General features: G+C 39.9%; 1 protein-coding gene across 2 annotated transcripts in view; it reads left to right on the top strand.

Moving 5' to 3' along the window:
• Positions 1 to 19,488, top strand: part of GSK3B (glycogen synthase kinase 3 beta) — a 149,162-nt gene that overhangs the window by 67,637 nt on the left and 62,037 nt on the right. For both annotated transcript variants that reach the window (XM_088068506.1, XM_005523884.3), the window contains exon 3: positions 12,644 to 12,727. In XM_088068506.1, coding sequence (XP_087924632.1) covers positions 12,644 to 12,727 — 84 coding nt within the window. The remainder of the gene's footprint in view (positions 1 to 12,643; positions 12,728 to 19,488) is intronic.

Below are 19,488 nucleotides of genomic sequence, written 5' to 3' on the forward strand. Positions count from 1 at the left end.
GGTAGTGGTATTAGAAGCTCTGTAATTTTTTTTTAAGTAGTTCTATATTCTTTCTAGGTTAGATTCTTCTGGTAGTGCAACATCACAGTAACCTGCACAAGAATTGCCTGTGAGACCTGGAGCTTCCTTAATTATACTGGATTTGTTAACCCTGTCTACTTGTCATTTAGATATTTGCAAAAGCAGCAGTATGAGAACATATGAAATGGAAATGTTCTTTCCCAATGTGCAGGAAACCACAACAGGTTGATTTGAGTCAGCATTTAAAGAGCCATAGCAAATAGTTAAGAACTTGGTGCTATTTTTTTTTTTTTTTTTTAAATTAAGTCAACATAAGGGCAAGAGAGGACCTGATTTGCAGATAGTGTGCTGGATTTCCTGGTAGGCAATGACTCTGTAACTGCATAACAGGCATAAAGGTTATCTGCTTTCACGCAGGGCTAACAGATCTAGTAGGACAAGAAAGTAGTATGAGACATAGGAAAAACTAGGGCATGTTGAGGGTTGCCTGGAGTGTTGGAGGCATAACAGAATCAGTGTATTCATTGAACAATTTCTGTGGCAACATGAAGGCCATCAATTAGCAGGAAGGATAAACAGCGCAAGGACTCTTGTTTGGATTTGAACTGATGAATATCTCTTGGAAAGAATCCTCCTTGCTAGTGGGAACAGCGTGTACGCAGTCCAAAAGCACAACGCCATGTGCAGGTGGTAGAAGAAAGTCCCTTCCTGGTGGAGCACTGAGCTGTGGCATGCTGTCCTACTGGCTTGTCTGCATGGATCTGCTTGTGGGTGAAAATGCTGTAGTTGATTTCTTGAGTAGATAATGAACTTTCCAAGAGAAATAAGTGTGTCTGAGACCTTTCTGAATTCAGCTGTCCAGTTAAACAATGTAGAAAGTTTTAACTGATTCACCTTTAAAATTTATCTGTTTTTTCCTGAATGTAAGTATACAGTGAGCACAAGATACAGTGACTCTTGTCTTAACCTAACGTTGTGTGCAGAATGTGTAGGAAGCGATACTGTCTTGCTTACATAAGCAAGGCAGGCAGTATCACATCCTCAGCAGACAATAATCTTCATTATTTCACACTGTTGGGATTTTGAATTCCAAAGTGTGTCAGCCCCTTTGTAGAGAGAGTTTGATTTCAACAAAATGTGAAAAAGATATTTTCACTGGTTAAGTGAGGGACAAGGAAATTAATTCACAGAATCACAAAATGGGCAAGGTTGTAAGGCAGCATGGTGGGTCATCTGTTCCAGCATCCCTGCTCAAGCAGTGTCATCCCAGACTATATGGCGTAGGATTGCTTCCAAATGGTTCTTGAATATCTCCAGTTAGGGACACTCCACAACCTCTCTGGGCAGCCTGTTCCAGTGCACAGTAAGGAAGTTCTTCCGTCATATTCAGGTGGAACTTCCTATGTATCAGTTTCCACTCATGGACTCTTGTCTCATGATTTGGTACCACCAAGAAAAGCCTAGCTTCGTCCTCTTGACACCCTCCCTGAAGGTACTTACAGACATTGATGATGTCCCCTCTTAGTCATCTCTTCTTGAGGCTGAACAGGCCCAGACCCCTCAGCCATCCCTCATAAGTTAAATGCTCCAGTACCTTCACCATTTTTGTTTCTCTCTGCTGAATCCGTTCCAGGAGCTCCATGTTTCTCTTGGACTGAGGAGCACAGAACTGGACTCAGCAGTCCAGGTGTGGCCTTAGTGAAGCTGACTTAGAGGGGCAGGATCATTACTCAGCTTCAGATGTCTGTTCTGCATGAGGTGTGTAGTGGAAGATCTTAAACAATGAGAAGAAGATCTTGTAGTGGGAAATACTTGACAAGGTCAGTGAAGGTTTTGCTGCTTGCATTATTATTAACAGTGGATGTTTTAGTGAGTTAGCTTATGAGAATCCTCTAGCACTGTGTATTAAACACAAAAGAATGCATAATCCATTGGAAAGATGGTAGGTGGTGTCAGAAACAATTTCTGACATAATTTGTGATTGACTTGCATTGAGCCTCTTGTCTTCTACAGTTGCATTTTTGGAAACAACTTACAGGTTCAGTAAAGAGAAGTTAAATGTCGATGTTTTCAGGTTTTAGGGTCCCAGATGACTAGGAACTTCCTTGGAAGCATCTGCTGATGGCTGCTGACAAACCTTTGGATGATGTGGTGCCAAGATGATTGGTCTGACCCAAGTCATCTTTGTTCCTTCAGTCCCTTGTTTTCAGCAGTTCTCTTCCATTTACTTGCTACAGGGTTATGTGCCAGCTCTCACTTTTTTCTGGAAACAAGATGGAAGTCAGGATGCTCACAAAGCTACCTGGAGCAGCTGTCCTGTGAAAACAGGCTGAGAGAGTTGGTACTGTTCAACCTGGGGAAGGCTCCAGGGAGATCCTAGAGCAGCTTATCAGCACCTGAAGGAGGTTATAATAGACCTGGAGAGGGACTTTTTACAAGGGCATGTATGATAGGACATGGAGGAATGGATTTAAACTGAAAGAGGTTAGGTTTAGATGACATGTTAAAAAGAAATTCTTCATTGTGCAAGTGGTTAGACGCTGGAACAGGCTGACCAGAGAAACTGGACGCTTCATTCCTGGAAATGTTCAAGGCTGGGTTGGATGGGGCTCTGAGCAACCTCGTCTTAGTGGGAGATGTCCCTGCCCATGGCAGAGAGGTTGGACCTAGATGATCTCCAAGGTCCCTCCTGGCCCAAACCATTCTGTGATTCTATGACTTTTGCACATTCTGGGGGAAGAAGGACTTGGCTTCATGTTAATTAGGTTGCCCCTGTCCTGTGTTGGTCCAGCTGGACTTGGTGCTTGGGAAACTCTGAAACTGGAAGCCAAATGAGGTGGTACTGTAACCTTTTGAAATTTGCTAAAAATGTGTCACTTTAAATTCATGGTGCTCACCTGACATATGAAATAATTTCTTTTTGCACCTATGTTTTTTTGGAGATGTCTGTTCCTTTTTAGTGTGACTAAGTCGTGAATCTAATCATAGTTCTGTGTCTCTGCTTTTAAACTTGTCATTAAAAAACACACCTTGTTATGCAGATAGTTAATAAAACTTGCTTTTCTCTGTATTTTTTCTTTTGGGGCAATTTAAGCTAGAAGTGAATGTGAAGATTTCCTAATCTTTTCATTTTAGTGCTGTGACACTCTTTTGCCAAAGGAAATGATTTCTTGAAAAATGGGACAATGTTTGAAAAGTGCTAATGCTGACTACAGAAAAAACCCTCAAGCATGAAGTCTGATAACCTGTTTTATCAAGCTTGGAACACTAATTCTTCAACAGCTTACAGTAAATTTGTACTTTGACATAGCTGGCTTTCCCTTTCCAAGTGAATGATAGGTTGTTTGTGTCTAGCAAAGGTCAACTGGTGAAATTATGCTGCAGCTCTGGGAAGAATGTGCCGCTGTCTTTTAATATGAAGATACGTATTCGGGGAAGCTTGAATTGGTTTTATATAAAACTATGAAGGAGTGTTGAAACATTCTTATATGTGGAGCTATCATCTGAAATTTGGTAGGGTATTTATTATTTTAGGTTTATTTTAGACCTGGTATTTACATGTGGTGGTTTTCTTAGTTACAAGCAGTAGCTAATAAATTTTGTTATCTGCTCATGACAAACTTAACAAACCAGGGGGTGGGAAACCCAACGTGAATTTGGGGAGAATAGCTTATTGTGTACATGCATAAGGTGTAAAGAGTGTAAGTTCCAATTTTAACTTCCCTGCTGGAGTTGAGCCAATTTCTTCTCCCATTCCCCTAGCCTCAATGGAGGAGCTGCCCAACCTTCCTCTGAATTCAGCAGGGAATGCTTAACCTTTTAAAAGCTTTGTTATCTGGGAACTCATTATTAAGAAACTGTACTTCTTGAAAATTTAATTCTGCTTGGCAAATAATCATCTGTGGGCTAATTCCACTTGCCAGTTCCACCCTCCCTTTACTCCCTACTCAGTCTTCACCCGCCATTTCCCCTTTTTTTGTCTTCTAATTTGAGCCTTGTCTTTCAGGTCTGAGGGAGTCATTTGGATTGATATAAAAGCCCCTCATGACTTGTAACATCAGGCATTTTCATGTCATGTAGCAATAGGCCTGAGACAAAGGAAAAATAAACATTGGAAGCAGTACTTACCTGCTTCCTAAATAATTTTTTTTTGACGGTGAGGAGGAATTCCTTTTGTTTTGCAAGTCCTTTGGAATCTGTTTGCATGAAACATCTGCTGCATCATATGTAAGAAGAGAAGGCCAAGAGTAATAAAACATTTAATTAATGTTTAATAACATAGTGATTAGCAACCCAGCAAATGTCTTATGCCCATGGGAGATTGGAACTTATTTGATTAGTAGATTAATTGCAACCTGTTCTGGTTATGATTGCAGGTGTAAGGTTCTATGGATGTTGCAGACTCCCTGAGGACTGATGTTAAAGGCATATTTATACTTACTTAGTTGGAGAGTTAAAAGTCAAAACATAAGGAAAAATTCTGACTGCTATTTCTATGAAATAGCAGGACTTTTACTGTAAGAGTGTTTTAACAGAGATTCTCTGTGCTTCTACTGAAAAAGAATGGCTATTATTATCTCGGAAAGCATAGGGCTGCCTTTTACAAAATACTTTTCCATTCAGTTCTTCTTCTACTGCACTTTATTTCAATCTTATGATGAACTTGAACAATCTCTCTGAGTTTCAGACTGAGTTCTGTTTTTCTAACTTTTATCTTGGGTACACTGCAATGCTTCCTGCATCTGCACTTGCTGCTGGCAGAGCACAGCAGATGCTGTCGAATGAAGTGTGCAACTGACCTGTTTGTCAGGTCACAGTATTTGAAACAACCACTTAAAAATGATTTAGTGAATTTCAGGTTGTGGTATAGAAGCAACGTGATGCCTGGAAATCTGTTTGTCTTCCAGGTTTAGTCTCAAGCTTCTAAAGCTGGAAGGAATTTGGAGATGGTATGAAGTCTCTGGGAGGCTCTTAAACTCCACTTCCATTCACAGAGGAAACAGTGAGCTAATGAATTTATCTTCTGCTGTTCAGGAAACTGGTGAGATACAGGAAGAAAATGAAAGAAAAGTCAGATGTTTTTTTCTTCTGTTCTCCCAGGAGAGATCAAGCCTTGTTTTATCTTTTAACACATAAGAGAAATAAGCCATTTCTGTTTCCAGTTATAGGAAACTATGTGTAATAGCTGTGTGAAGATCAAGTTGTCTGCTTAAAGGACTGTGCTCTGCATTGGAAAGAGCAGCCTGGACATGACAAAATACGGCACTTGCCATTGCTGACTACAATGGGGAAGAGTTAGGAACTGGAGAGCATGTGGTCCCTTCCTGAGAAGGGATGAATGCCTGAGTTTATTTGGAGCAGTAGTAGAATAGAAGGAATTAATAGGGTGAAAACAAGGTGTGTGTTAGTAGCTTGGATTTTCATCCAGTATGTGTGTCAGCTCACTCATTACTGTGTGGTTGTGGTTCAAATCTGTCTAGTTCTGAAGGAGTTAATGAAATGTAGCCCACCTTTGTGGTAGCTGTGTGACTTTTTTTTCACTTGTTATTCTAGATCTTTAATTTAAAGTATATTTTTGACTCCTGCAGCCCCTGCCTGCTCTTTAATTTCAGTTGAGCTGTTAATAAATCATGAGTTTGCAGGTTGGGAGTGTGCTGATGGCCCCACCTACGCTTGCCTGAACCCTGTGCCTTCAGCTTGCCCTGGCCTGGCTCCAGCTCCAGCCCAGCATACTCTGCCCACTGGCGTCTTCAGGCAGGTCCTGCCTGCTGCTGCCGCATTCAGAGCTGACACTTTTTGCCCTGCTCTGTACCCATGCCAAGGCTGAAGGTCGCTGTGCTCAGTAATAAATTTTGGACAGAATACAGCTGACACAAGCAATTTGTGCCTGTGACTCGTTCTGGGTGTTTGCAGGCCAGCGTATCAGGAGCACTTTGCAGTGCAGCCTTGCTGTGCGCCTCCGTCCGGTGCTTCATGATCTTAATTATCAGATTTTTATAGGATGAAAAACAGTGGAAAGTGCAGCAGCGTTGTGGATCTTGGTAGCAAGGTGTAGCTGGGTTTGGAGCCTTTGATTCCTTCAGGTTATGTAGTAAAACAGAGCATGTTGCAACCACATTGTGCCAAGTTGCACAGATGTGCATACACAAGCATTTTGTATCTTGGACCCCCTGGCAGCTTCCTCTGCTCATGCCCCTTGTGTGGCACGGTGCATGCACTTGTTATTCTCATGTTGTATAGGTACTTAGCCTCTGGATTTTCCCTTTGAGATTCCTGTGAATGGCAGGCAGGAAGAGATACAAGGAAGGGGGTGGAGAGTGAGGATATTTAAAGCAGCAGTTCTATATTTGAACTGTAAACTGCTGATGGCTATCACTGTTTTTTTTGTTTGTTTAGTTTTGTTTCTTTGGGTTTTGTTTTCCTTAGGGAATCTGAGAATGTCAGCAATATATAAATTAGTATTTGATCTATGTTTCTGGGACTTTATGGGCTAAAAATTTGAAGTGTTTCTACAGTTGCTAACCCTCAAAACTGCTTCTGTGCCATGTGCATGTGTTACACATTGGTAGAGGTTACAGCAGGGTATGTGGACTTTCTGACCTGATGGGCTCGGCTGTATTTAACAGTCATCGATGGGACAGCAGGAACTGGGTGGTGGGTGTTGTGGCATTACAGCTCTTGGCATGTCATAGGTGCAGATATTTAATAGATAGTATTTGTTTGTTGGCATTGTCCTCTTATTTTTGGATTAAAGGTCATGATTGCGTGAGTTTGAGACTGACAGGTGTGCTAAAAATGGAGACCACCCCAAATTGGATCTACTTGTGCTGTAAATATGCTGTGACTGACAGGAGGGGGAGACTGGGGCTTTGTCCTAATCCATGCTTCTAATGTAAATGAGGAAAACTGTGATCCCTGTTAACATTTATCTTTGCTTTAAAACTGCTTGCCTAAAAAATGGACTTAACATGGGTGGGTAGTTATTGATAAGCAACATGGACAGATTCCCAGCCCAGGCTTCTGTAGTTAAGCCCCTTTTGTACTGCTTTTTCCTCCAAGCACTTGATGTATTTGTGATATATTGGGTCAAGATGGATGTAGGAATTGGCCTTCATTCTGTAAAATGCCTGAACTATCATATATCTGTTAAAGTCAGTTCTGTGAGAGTAGTTTCTATAATACTTTTGCTGACAGCAGGACAGCAAAAAACTTAAAAGCACTTTTGTGATTAATGGAGTTTGAAATCTGTCTTTGGAGGAATGGGTCAGGCAACTTTACAAATTTTTAGGAAGATACGGTACAGCTTTTATTTTGTGGACTGACTACTAAGCTTAGGACAAACTGCGCATACTTGGATTGGAGCTTTAGTAACAATATTATTGAAAATGTGCTAAATATGCTGGGGTTTGTGATGCCACTACCCCTTGGTAACCTGCAAGGTGCTATTTCATTGACATCCTCTGCGGTCTTGAGTCTTTGTTTCAGTAAGTTTTACAGAGCTTAGTTTAGGAGGGATGGCTTAATTGATGTGCAAGCAGCTGTTTCTGCAAGGCATCAAGCGTAGCTGGCTAGGATCACACTGAAAGTCCTCTCAGCATGTGCCTGCTGCCTTGTGCTTGGAGTCCAGCCTTTTTCTTGTGGCGGGAGAGGGTCAGAATAAAGAAGTTTTTTGCTGCTGGATGAAAAATGCTTTGGATCTCTTGAGCTTTCAGCCTGAGCTTGTTCTCAGGGCAGGCTCAGCAGTGCAGCAGGTGAAGGTGAGTGGATGTGATGAGTCATTCTGGCTGTAGAAGAGGGAGGAAGTGGTGGGGGTAGGAAAGAAGCTAGCCCTTCTGCTTCATTGCTGTCTTTATGCCTCCTGCTGGAAACTGGTTTCTTCCCCAGTTTGCCCATGGCTTTCTCTTCATGCTCTTCATTGTGGAAAAACCTTTATGTAGGGTAAGAAATGTGGTAGAATGGAGAAGATTATGGTAGAGGCAGAGAAAAGGAGGAAACAGTAAACAAGACATACAAGAGCAGGAGTAATGTGTCTACTGAGAAATTTGTATCTACCTGTACTGCTTCCATCTATCTATAATGCCACAGTTCATGCAGTTATGCTCCATCTTCTGTTTTTTCAATCTGAGAGAAGAACACATAGTATTGAGCTTCATAATTTGAAGGTATTACACCAAGAATAATAACAATTACTTTAAAATGTGCAAAAATAAGATTAACCTTAGTTGCTGGTCCTACTTGATTTAAACAAGAAGTCAGATGCAGAAGGTACTAGTTGAATTAGACTGGTAGCTTATCCTGCCTTTCCATCTGAAAGGTATCTTCTCTAAAAGTTCAAGACATACATTATTTCATCTGTTTAAAATAACCAGGTCATGTCTTTGGTGTGACACAAGGAAAAATATAAATTCTTATTTTCTCCCATTTCATCTGCACTGAATATAATCCTCAAAGAACCTTGCTGAGACTTTAAAAAGGCAAGAAAAATAAAAATCAAAACCCAGCATGCCCTTCAGCTAAGGAAACTGAGGAATTCTCTTCTGAACTGGATCCAGGTTATATTTCTCCATTTCATTGGGTCTATATTGACATTATCATGCTGACATGAGTTGAACAAAACCTTTCACCCTATTTGTTCTAGTCCAGTTCAGGAACTTGCAAGTCCATAAAGCCTCATCTCTTGATAAGCTAGTCATTTTATCCCCTGCTGTAAGAAGGGGAGGGAGAAAGGGATGGAGAGAGTGTGAGGCAGGGAGAAGGCAAAGAATCAGACTAGGAGCAAACTGGTTTAACTCTAGAAATCCCTGGATGGGGAGGAGAGGGAATGTGTGTGGCAGGGAATGATGACTATCCGAGTCTGTAATAGGAGATTACAGTAGTGAGGCAGAAATGACCTTGCTTTGGTGGTATCATATCACCTGCAGCGTTAGCACAGCTCTGAGGGATTGGGAATGTAACTTTGGAGAGAAGGCATGAATCTTCATGCATGAACTTTATAGGCTGTGCTTTGAAGTTAAGAATCTGATGTCTTGGCAATCTTTAACCTAATCTTTAACCTTGATGAGCAACCAGTTTTCTTCAATACACTGAACAGATAAGAGGCAGTCTGGTCTAGGAAAGTTGTCCTCATAAGTGATGAACAGGGTTTTGTCACATGTTATTTGCCTCAGTAGTTAGTGAAGGGTTTAAGTGCCCTAATCATAAAGCAGACTACATCAGCAGCTCTTGCCTTCTGGATAAAGAAATTATTTTAGATAAAGAAATCAAACTGCAGAAAATTTGCTGAGTAATCTGTTCATAGTCCCATTGGTTTGTGGCTCCTCAGAGGAATGTGTTCTGCAGCAGCACGTTTTGATGGGAACGGATGTCTCCTGGGTCCTTTCCTGTGGCAAGGCTGGTGCTGAAGGGTATTGCTTTCTGTGGTGCTTACCAGGCCTGGTACACTCATTCAGTTAGAAAAGTCTACCCTTTCCTTCATGTTGAATGGTGGGAGAACAGGAAAGTATAACAACTTCCTCCTCTTCAAGTCTTTGACTTTGCATCTGTGTTTCTTGGAAGACAGAAATGATCAGTTAAGGATAAGAATGAGCCTTAGGTTTTCATCTACCCTGTATTTTGAATGTGCAGTGTCAGCCTTTCACATCAGCATGTTTTGAAAGGATTTTAGTTTGCATTATCTTTAGACATGCATTTCATCTCTTGCACTTAGTGCATGACATCAGTCACTGTTCATTTAACTAAAGGTTCCCTGGTTATAATCTGGTATTTCCCCTTCCCCTCCATGCAATTCTGCACTGGTATTTAATAGCCCACATCATAATGTGAAAAGGTTGTTACGTATTTAAGATGTATACAGGGATGTATATGGTAAAGTGAGACTACTTGAAGTATTCACCCAAGAAAAAAGTAATTCTTGAACATGAACATCAGTAGCTGTTCCCCTGCCATATCCAATTTGAGCTTTGCAACTGTTCAAGTATTTCCAGTTTTAACTCCACCAGGGAGTGGTGATTAGAAATCTGCTTGGTTTTAAGATAGCTGAGGTGACTATTTGACTAAGATTGCAGTTTTAGATATGTTTCCTTCTGCCTAGTCACAGGATGCAAGATATAGGTTACTGTGTAACTGGTTTAGGACTTATCCCTGATATTAGCACCTCTTGAAGCACTTGTTGTGCAGCTGCAGCAGATGGTCAGGATGAGAGTCGAAGGAGATGGATCAAAGTGAAAGGCATCACAGTAGGCAGAAACTGTGCTTGTGCTAGGATGAGATACCAGAGTATAAATATAACTTCAGCCTAGCATTAGAATAACTTTGCTGATTTCTTTTTTCCAGTGTATCCAATCAGCATGTACACACTATCTAAAGAACACAAAGTGATAACCTGACTTAGAGTATGTATGGGTATTTTAAGAAGCTAGTAGAGATATTACCAAAATAATATTTACACATTAATGCTTAGCATATTCATGTTTCTTCCAGTAAGTCCATGAGGTAAAAAGTAGTATTCCCATCTCGCAGTCAGTAGGAAAAAGGGAAGAAGAAATTACTTACCATATGTTGGGCTATGAAATGCTGGTGGAATTTGTTTGAGGTGCTAGAACCTGCAGTGTTTGGTTTAGTCCTATAGTAACACTGTTAAATGCCATAAAAGCCAAGAGGAGAAATTAATTTTCTGTCATAATTAGTGGTTCTGTAACCAATGGGATCTAGAGCCATCCCTGCTTTGACTCACTAATTGAAATCCTACCCCATGTTGTAAGGCCCAGGGAGCAGTGGTTTGGACAAAAGAAAAGAGTGGGATTCTGTTGATCTGAAGTTTGAATTGTGCTATGCAGCACAGGAGCCCCAGCCATGACTCCCATAATTTACTTTTTTTTATTTGATTTAATAAAGAATGAGTAAGTGGAGAATATGTGAGCTCCTGTTCCTACCAGGAGAATGCATTACTCTGTGAGATGTGAGGCATATTGATGAGGTTATGTGGTGAAGCCTATATTCCTTTCTCAAAAATTCACTCCATAAGGTATCAGGAGCTACATGAAAACCTCATAGGTCTCTCCTTGCTTTCTCTTACTTTCTCGCTTCATCTTGCAATGTAGAATAGGCCTGTCTTGGTATGCATCAAATGGTCTTAGGCTTTAATCTGCTCAGAGGCTAGGCAGGCTCAGGGAGGGTCTTGCTTTCTCCTTAACTACTGGCTGGGTAATTGCCAGCTGATAAGTGTGTGAGATGTCACTCGTGTTTGTAAAGAGCTGGCTAATACTGAAGTATTTTTTCAGTCAGTGGGTGGCAGGGTTGATAGGATTAATGATACTGCATCTTGGGTAGCACCTCTTTTTTTTAAGGCTACATGGCTTAGAGGAATTAAAAGCAGAGTTTGTAGCCGTGTTAGCATCAGAAGCTCTGAGTGGTTCTTGTGAAGTTCCTTAACAATTAATTGTAGTGACAGACACCGTATGGGACCCTCTGATAACACAGAATCTGAAATCATTGTTTTGACAGCAGCACTGCACAAAGTGGGTGTTAGCTTGGTGCATTTAAGTGTGAAAATGTGTGGTGGCTAAAGAGTTCTCTTCCCAAATATTCCTGAACTTGGCCAGAGTTACTGATGCTAGTAAAGACGGTGAATTAGTCTAGTGTATTAGTTCTTGCTAGTTTAGGATATATGATTAGCAATCCCATGATCAAAGTAAAAAGAGGAATACCTTCTATTTTTGTAGCTGCAGATTGTGTATTAATTGAGAAAGGAAAAACAGCAATGTGTAAATGTGACTAGAGAAGAAAAGCATTGTAGCAACAGCTGTGGAATGAAGTGTGACAAACATAGCTGTGTTAATTTTACTTGCTTGTTTTTACTCATACCTGCATTTCAAAACTTCATTTGTTTTTACCTGCTAGGCTTTAAGATCCCTCATTTGTTCAAGCCTCATTTATGCCATGAATACTGCAGTAAAGTTCACAGTTTATCATGGACGTGATGAATTGATTTTATTTTAACAGCTTTTTCAGGTTGATATATAATGGGAAAATAATGCTGTTATTCTGTCTGTCTAAACCGGTTTAACCGTGGTTGAACACAAGTGGAAATTGAGTTACCTATTTAATTTCAGGTGTTTTTTGTTGGTATTGCAGAAAGAATGTTAGAGGAAAAGTTCTTTTGTTACAAACCTCTCTTGCACTGTAGAGAAGGGTGGGCACGTAGTTGGAAATGTTTACTTTCACAATGTTTGCATTATTTTTGCAGTATTCAAAGGGGATAGACTTCCTATCGTTCAGCTTGATACACTGTATTATTATAAGATCAGAAAATAAAAATGAAAAGTTAATGTCATCTTGCCTTTTACCACTGACCCTTTGATAATGCAAATAGGTAATTCTTGAGTAAGGTGATGGATTTGTGGATGTTTATTTTAAAGAGAAAATGCAGTCAAAGCTGTCAATCTTCTCAGTAATAAAAGAATTGCAACATATACTAAAAAACATGTGGAAGCTATTGCCTCTTTCCAGCTTAATTGTTCTTCAGTTAGTCAACTTCTGTATCTGTATGTTAAAGTGCTCATGATGGTACCTTACCTTTTTCCACAGAAACTTTTTCTAATTGTTTGCTTTTATCTTGTTTCAGAACAGAGAGCTCCAGATTATGAGAAAGTTGGATCATTGTAACATTGTCCGATTGCGTTACTTCTTCTACTCTAGTGGAGAGAAGGTAAAAACGGAAAACAAAGGAATGTGTCCTGGTAACTGTCTGGGGTATAACTGGACTGTCTGAATGTCTGGAGACAGAAATGTGAAGATATTAGACATACAACACCAAGAAAATGGTTTAATGGTGCCCAACAGGTCATACTGGAACAGATGTTCTTCAGTATAGAAGTGTGTGGCCCATAAGGAGTAGTGTTATGCTAAAAATACAACAAGAGTGCAGTATATTTACATACACACTGCCCCTTTCTTAATTTAGTGGATTGCAGCTGGGTTTTGTGTTCTAGCATGCTTTCTGTATGTGCAGATACATATGTTTTCTAGGCTTCAGTGTTAAGCATTTTAGATTTAAAGCATTTATGTGACTTTTCCCAGAACCAGTCTTTGTATGCTTCTGTCCCCCTTCCTTGTGCATCTGTCCCAGAGCCAGGCTGAGTTTCAGAGCTCAGAGGAAAGAATATGATCATGTGATTGTAACATTTGTGAGAATGTTTGTATTCCAGAAGAAGGAGAAAATAGCTGGATTTAATAACTCTCAAGAAGAGTTATAGATACTGACATTTGTGTTTGTTCAGTCCAGGTTTAAAAGTTCCTTGGATATTTTAAGAAGGGGTTACAAGGTTTAGTTTTAATGTGAAATTATAATGTATTCCTTATCTAAGTATGTATCAGCATTTTGCAAATCATAGGAGAACTTAGGATGAAATGGACTTCAAGATGGCATCTGATCCAACCTTATCCTTAAAACAGGATCATCCATTGAGTAAAAACAAAGTGACTGTGGTCTGTATGGGAGTTAATGTAAGCTGTGAGGTTGGGAAATGAACTAGATGACCTTCTGAATTTTCTTGATATTTCTATATATTCTTACAAATATTTATATAATTTTTAGTTAATTTATATAAATGCTTCCCCTTTTTTCTTTCGTTTTTTAAGGCAGATTGCATCCTTAGTTGTATTCAGATGCTGATACACTTGTCCATGGTGGTATAAAGGGCTGTATATGAGAGCTGATAGCTATTGGCAGGCTGTTAACTGCAGGTTCATGAAGTGGGTCAGCAGACTGGGAGAGGTAACCCACACTTTCATGGTCTTTGGAGCCAGAAAAGGAGTTGACATCTCCAGGATAAGTTGTTTATGTCTTATACAGTGTACAGGAGGATAATTGGATGAGATCTGCTGTTACCTGAGAGGTGTCTTGTGGGTGACCTGGCCTTGTGCCTATAGAAAGCTTGCAAAACTACAGCATTCAAGGAGAAATATAATTTAAGAGTATTTAATTATTTTTTTTAATCAATCTCCCCTTTGCTTCCTTGCCCTTGGCTGGTACTAATAGATAAGTGTGTCTGTTTTGTTGGTAGTTCAGTGTCATTTTTTTAAGCTGTATTTTGTTCATAAACAGAAATTCCTCAAGCAGTATGAGTACAAAAAGGAAAATACTGTGAAGGAGGGTTTGGGATTTTTTTGTTGGCTGTTTGGGTTTTTTAAAACAGCTTGTAACTTGACTGGAGTGCAGTAGAATTTCCTGCACAGAGGACAACTGCCTTATCTAATGACTTTCAAAAACCTCCTGCGAACAGTGGAGTGTTAAAACTGCTCAGAACACTGTCCCAGGAGCTTTTGTGTAACAGTACCTTGAGAAAAACTCCTTTGGAAATCTTTAAATGATGTTGAACTTGAGAGTGGATATTCTGTTCTGCTATTTCAAGTCCTCATGGCAGCCCTAATTTTGCTTTTAAAAGTGTCTCTATCCATGGCCAATGAATTTTTGCGCTTCAGTGAGAAGTTTTCTTTGGTGTTATTTTCTGCTCCTTGGTCTTCATGCCTCTGTTGTGTGCCTTTCCACTGCTACCCTGTTGCAAAATAGGACAAATGGGAAGCAATCCCTGGGGCCAGCACACACCCAGCAGAGCATCAGCCGTGTAATGCTGCAGTTCAGGGTGCAAGGTCTCTTGCAGTTCAATACAAAATGAAACATAATTGGCTTGCAAGTATTTCCATGTAGGTGGCAGCATGTGAAGATAAGTGTGTGATGGCATGCATACCATTCTTGCAGCTCTCAGGAAACACCTGCAGAAGAAGCTGTAACAAACACAAGCTGAGTGTTAGCACAGCAGCTTGCCACAGCTTTTCCTCCATGGACTATGGGGTATAACAGGTTGTTGTTCTTGCCTTGTAGCAGACTGGCACTCTGCTAGGAGGAAGGGGGATGGAGTTTGTCTGCTGTTTGGGAAAAACTCTAGACAGCAGCAAGATGGTGTTCTGAAGTTCATGTAGCAAAGAAGGAGAATGTTTCTTGCCATGCTTTTGACAGTTTTGGGAAGCAATAACATATTTTTCTTCCATATTACCCTCAAAATCAAACTGTCTGGGGAGTGGAGAAGGGAGAAAAGTATATTGTCCTATCTGGTAACTAGGAAGGATATGTAGGAAGAAGTTGCATATATAAATGATATGTCCCCACAGGAATATATAAACTGATTAATGAAGCCAAGTCCAATGGGAAGAGTAATATAAAAATCCAAGAATTGTATAGCAGAAAATGTAGTGGTGTAGTGATGAGTTGGGTGTGCAATTGTTGACTGTCTTTGTGAAGAACTTGATGATCCTCTGCCATTAATCTGTGTTTGTGATAATTAACTCAAGTCTAGCAGTGATGGGAAAGTCTGAGGTAAATCTTATACTGTTGACCTCTTTATTGAAATTTTGATACTTACATATCAAGCATACTTTTGCATAATGATTTTCGTGCCACTGTGCTTACTCCACCTGTTCCTGTTGCTTAGACTTCTTCCCTGGTGCTTGACACCACCATCTCTAAGCCCAGAGACTTCTCGTTCTGTTGTTTCAGGGTTTTTTTTGGGTTTTGTGTTGTTTTTTTCCTTGTTGTTTAGTCAGTTTTTGTTGTTTATTTGTTTGTCTGGGTGGTTTTTTTGTGATTTTTTTGTTTCTTTTGTTTTGTTTGTTTGTTTTTGGGGTTTTTTTTGCCAATGCCCAAGAAGCTTAAGTCTGTCTTGATTAGGGATGCCTCAGAGGATTTCTCCATCAGTAAGACTTGCACTCTTTGAAAGCCACATGCCTAAAATCACTTTAATTCATTTCAATTGCTAGGTATTTTTAGACACTGGGGAACCTTAAAACTGGCTTAATTCTTGCAAAACAGGAGGTTTTTCTTGATTGGAAAACTGGGAAAGTGTCAAATAGAAAAACAAGTCTAAAACACGCTTGCTAATAAGACCATTCCTCAGCTGCATCCAAGTTATAGCGCTAGTTTGTAGAGATTTGGAGCTCTCCATTGGCTGTTTCTGCAGGCTGTGTGGAACTGGTTGAAGGGCTTGAGCTCCCTATCTTCTCTTTTTTTCTTGTGATGAACTGTCCTTTTCATGTCTCCCATTTGCTTAAACAACTTTCATGCTTTTGACAAAAGCCATCAAGCTTTAGCAGCATGAAATTCATGTATCGAACATGGCTTTGACTGATTCCTTCTCCTTTCTTTTCTGTTACTGGGTGACTCCCTCTTGTCTGAGCATCTTTGAATTTATATTGCCTCTATATAGCAAAGTGTGTGTGTATACATGCACACATTTATACCTTTATGTGTATATATAGATATAAAAAGTTGTTCTGAGTACTAAGTATTTAATCATGTTTGATTAATGATTTCTAGTCTAAAAGAGCTCAAAGAAGGTATGTAATTTATATTAAGATGACAGTTGACAGGCATGGCATTCAAGTTGCTTCTATAAACTATTTCATTCTTGATTCATTCTTTTTGAAAGTTTCTAGACATTGTAGACATTCAGACCTGTAGGATAACCCAGTTTTTCAAAAGCCTCTTCCTTAATGTATTTGCCAGAGTAGATTCTGATTTTTTCTTCTTTTGAGGCTGTATGAGATATCTGATAGCAGGGCACTGACTTCCGTAGTTGTAATGTGCATTTTACTAATTTAAAATGTGTAATTATATCTGGTGGAATGAGCCAGAGGGAAAGAAAGAAACCAACCAAATAATGGGTTGAATTGTGTATGAAAGTTTCTCCTGGTGAAAGTAGTCACAAGACTTTCCCATGCTGTATTTCTGTGATTTATGATTTTCTAGGTAATTCTTGTAGAAAATGAGCAGGATTTTAGGACTAGCCAGCTCCACTGTTTGATAGCTTTGGTATTATGCCTTAGGATAAGATCTTGAGCAAGATGCCTGGTTTGCCTGTCAACTTTCTACTGCACATCAGACTATTAGGGAGGAATGTATTTCAGGGTTGATTTTTGCTACATTACCATAATTTCAGGAAGTGCTTTGCATTTAGCTTGATTTAAAAAAATAAAAAAACCCATAGGTTTTAATTTAGTTTTGCAGGCGGAGGTGGTCTTGCTGCCTGTCCTTTCTAGCCTGATTCTGCTGAGAACCTTTCAAGCCATGTTCCAAGGCAGGGCAAACACAAATATAGGAAATAATTCCTCTGACTCCTTTGCTAAGAGTTTTTCCTGATGTTTTATAGAACGACCTAACTTCTTAAATCAACAGCTGTCAGGTAAAATTACTCAGCTGTATAAAACCTGAAATGAGTTCCTAATTCTGCCTTTTTTATTCCTCTCTATTTCTGGTTAGATCCTTGTGTCATAACTGTCAGTTTTTCTTGTATGGATACTTCAGGGTGTTGAATAGACTGATTGATCTATACCTATGTCCAAAAGAGGATGAAAAGTTATTGGAGGGATTTGTTTCTGCATCAAATCAAAGTAAAAGTAAATACAATTTTTGTTGAGTAATTGCATCAGTGCTTATGTCCTTACTTTTTCTTTCCTTCTGAATACTAATCCACCTTCTTCCTTAAGGTGGCTTAGTATTCAGAGGATTCAAAGCAAAAAATGGAAGCAGGGAGATCACAAATTGGCAATATGCTGATGCTTTTTTGGAAGCTGAGTGGGCCCTTCTGCATGTTCTATTTGATGTCTGGTCTTATTTAGCCTTAGCTATAAGAGCATGTAGCCAAAAGTCCATGAAGACTCAGGATGGAAATTTACTCCCATAGACTTAGGCTGAAGTTTAAAATAAATGCAGGAGATACATACCGAGTTGCATCTATAAGCTTCTGTGTACTATCTCGTGTGCTTTGGCAGCACTGGGCTAAATGGCAATGAAGAAGTTTGGAAGAAAAGGGCAGCTGTCTGGTTTGCAAGTTGTATCCTCAGCCTTCAGAGAGGCATGAAGATCACCATTATTTCTTGCAGGAGTGTTCAGATGAGTCCTCATATAAGGACCATTCATTCTGTTCCCTGTTAAAATGGGAACAGTTTGATTTCTTACTTGAACTTTTAAAAGAAAGAAAAACTAACTGCATAAAAAGGGCAATTAACAGCCTTAAGCTCAATTTTGTACTGACAGTCTATGTGAATGTTTTGCACCAGCCTAGTAATGTGCTGAAGGGCCATCACTAGAGATGAATGTAGTAACTAACATTCATTCAATCCCTGGCAGATCTTGTTTGTTGTCAACAAAGCAGCAATTAATGCCAACTATGAGGAGTTTTGTGATGTTGGTAAGTCTGTAGTCCTTGCCTCTGAGAACTGCCAAGCTCATTTCAGAAAGGGCACCAGTCATCATATAATGATTATCAGTTACTGCTGTTAGGGTTGTGACAGGCTGGGATTTTCCTTAGTTGTAGTTATGAGCAGTCACTGGTTTTTGAGTACGTTTTGTTATTAGAAGCAGCAGTTTTGTCTGCCTGTGGTGGGGCTTCACAAGATCAGAGCAGGCAGCAGTGGCTAGATTCTTAGTGTGGGAGGTGCATGCAGTGAAAATAGGAAGCTCAGAGGTTTCTCTCTAGGCCAGTGAGCCATCCAGTACGTCTGGTTGGTCACGCTCCTGTTGTCAGGTCATTCCTCTGCCAGCTCTAACTCCTGCTGTCATCTTCCCAGTGTTAAGTGGCCATTAGGAAGGCAGCTTTGTACTGAAGCAGACATGTAGTTTGAACCATTATTGTGTATTGTCTTGCCTAGCTTTTTGTCATGGATGTATCCTGATTCAGAAATTCCTATTCACTCTGGAAGGTAGCGAACAGTGAAGAAAACAGTGGATCTCCAAAGATTCTCGTTTTTGTTTCATTAGGAGGTGTGCAGGACAGTCTAGTGATCCGAACATCATCTGTTAATTTTTGTCTTTCAACAGATTTATGGCCAATTTATGGCACAATCTCTGCTTGAGAGCTGGGGTTCAGATATCCACAGATCACTTATGTCAAAGATGATAGCTCACTCCTGCCTTTTAGATGTTGGGCAGATGTTTCCAGCTTCATAGAAGTTCTCCTTGGAAGTACATTTATAAGCTTAAGGACTTCACAGGGCATAAAATAAACAAGAATCATCAGGGATTGCCAAATTATTTGAATGTGTGACCTTTTCTTTTACAGTGGCCACTCTTTAGAGGGGATAACAAGGTCAGAAAATGCTGGGTTTTTGGGTTTTTTTTTCCCCCCTGACAAAGAATGTCTTAGTGTATCACCTAAGAACCTCTACTCTTTCAGTGATCAAAGGTAGATAATGTAAACCAGCTGGCTTCAGGCAAGACCCAGGAAAGTTCTTAAATATTAATTTTATTGGGACGGTTGACTTCTGGCCTTATGTTGCCATCATGCCTGACCCACTTGGCAGTTCCCACCTACATAACATGACTCTGTTTTGCTGAAGAGTAATGAGGATTACAGAGCAATTTGTTGAGTTTTGACTAGCAGGCATAGGAACAGAAGTCTTGGGACAAATCTCAAT

This window comes from Pseudopodoces humilis, chromosome 2 (assembly GCF_049639895.1).
Source record: "Pseudopodoces humilis isolate 2021_Gansu_Grassland_sample_001 chromosome 2, ASM4963989v1, whole genome shotgun sequence".
Classification (NCBI taxonomy): Eukaryota; Metazoa; Chordata; class Aves; order Passeriformes; family Paridae; genus Pseudopodoces; species Pseudopodoces humilis.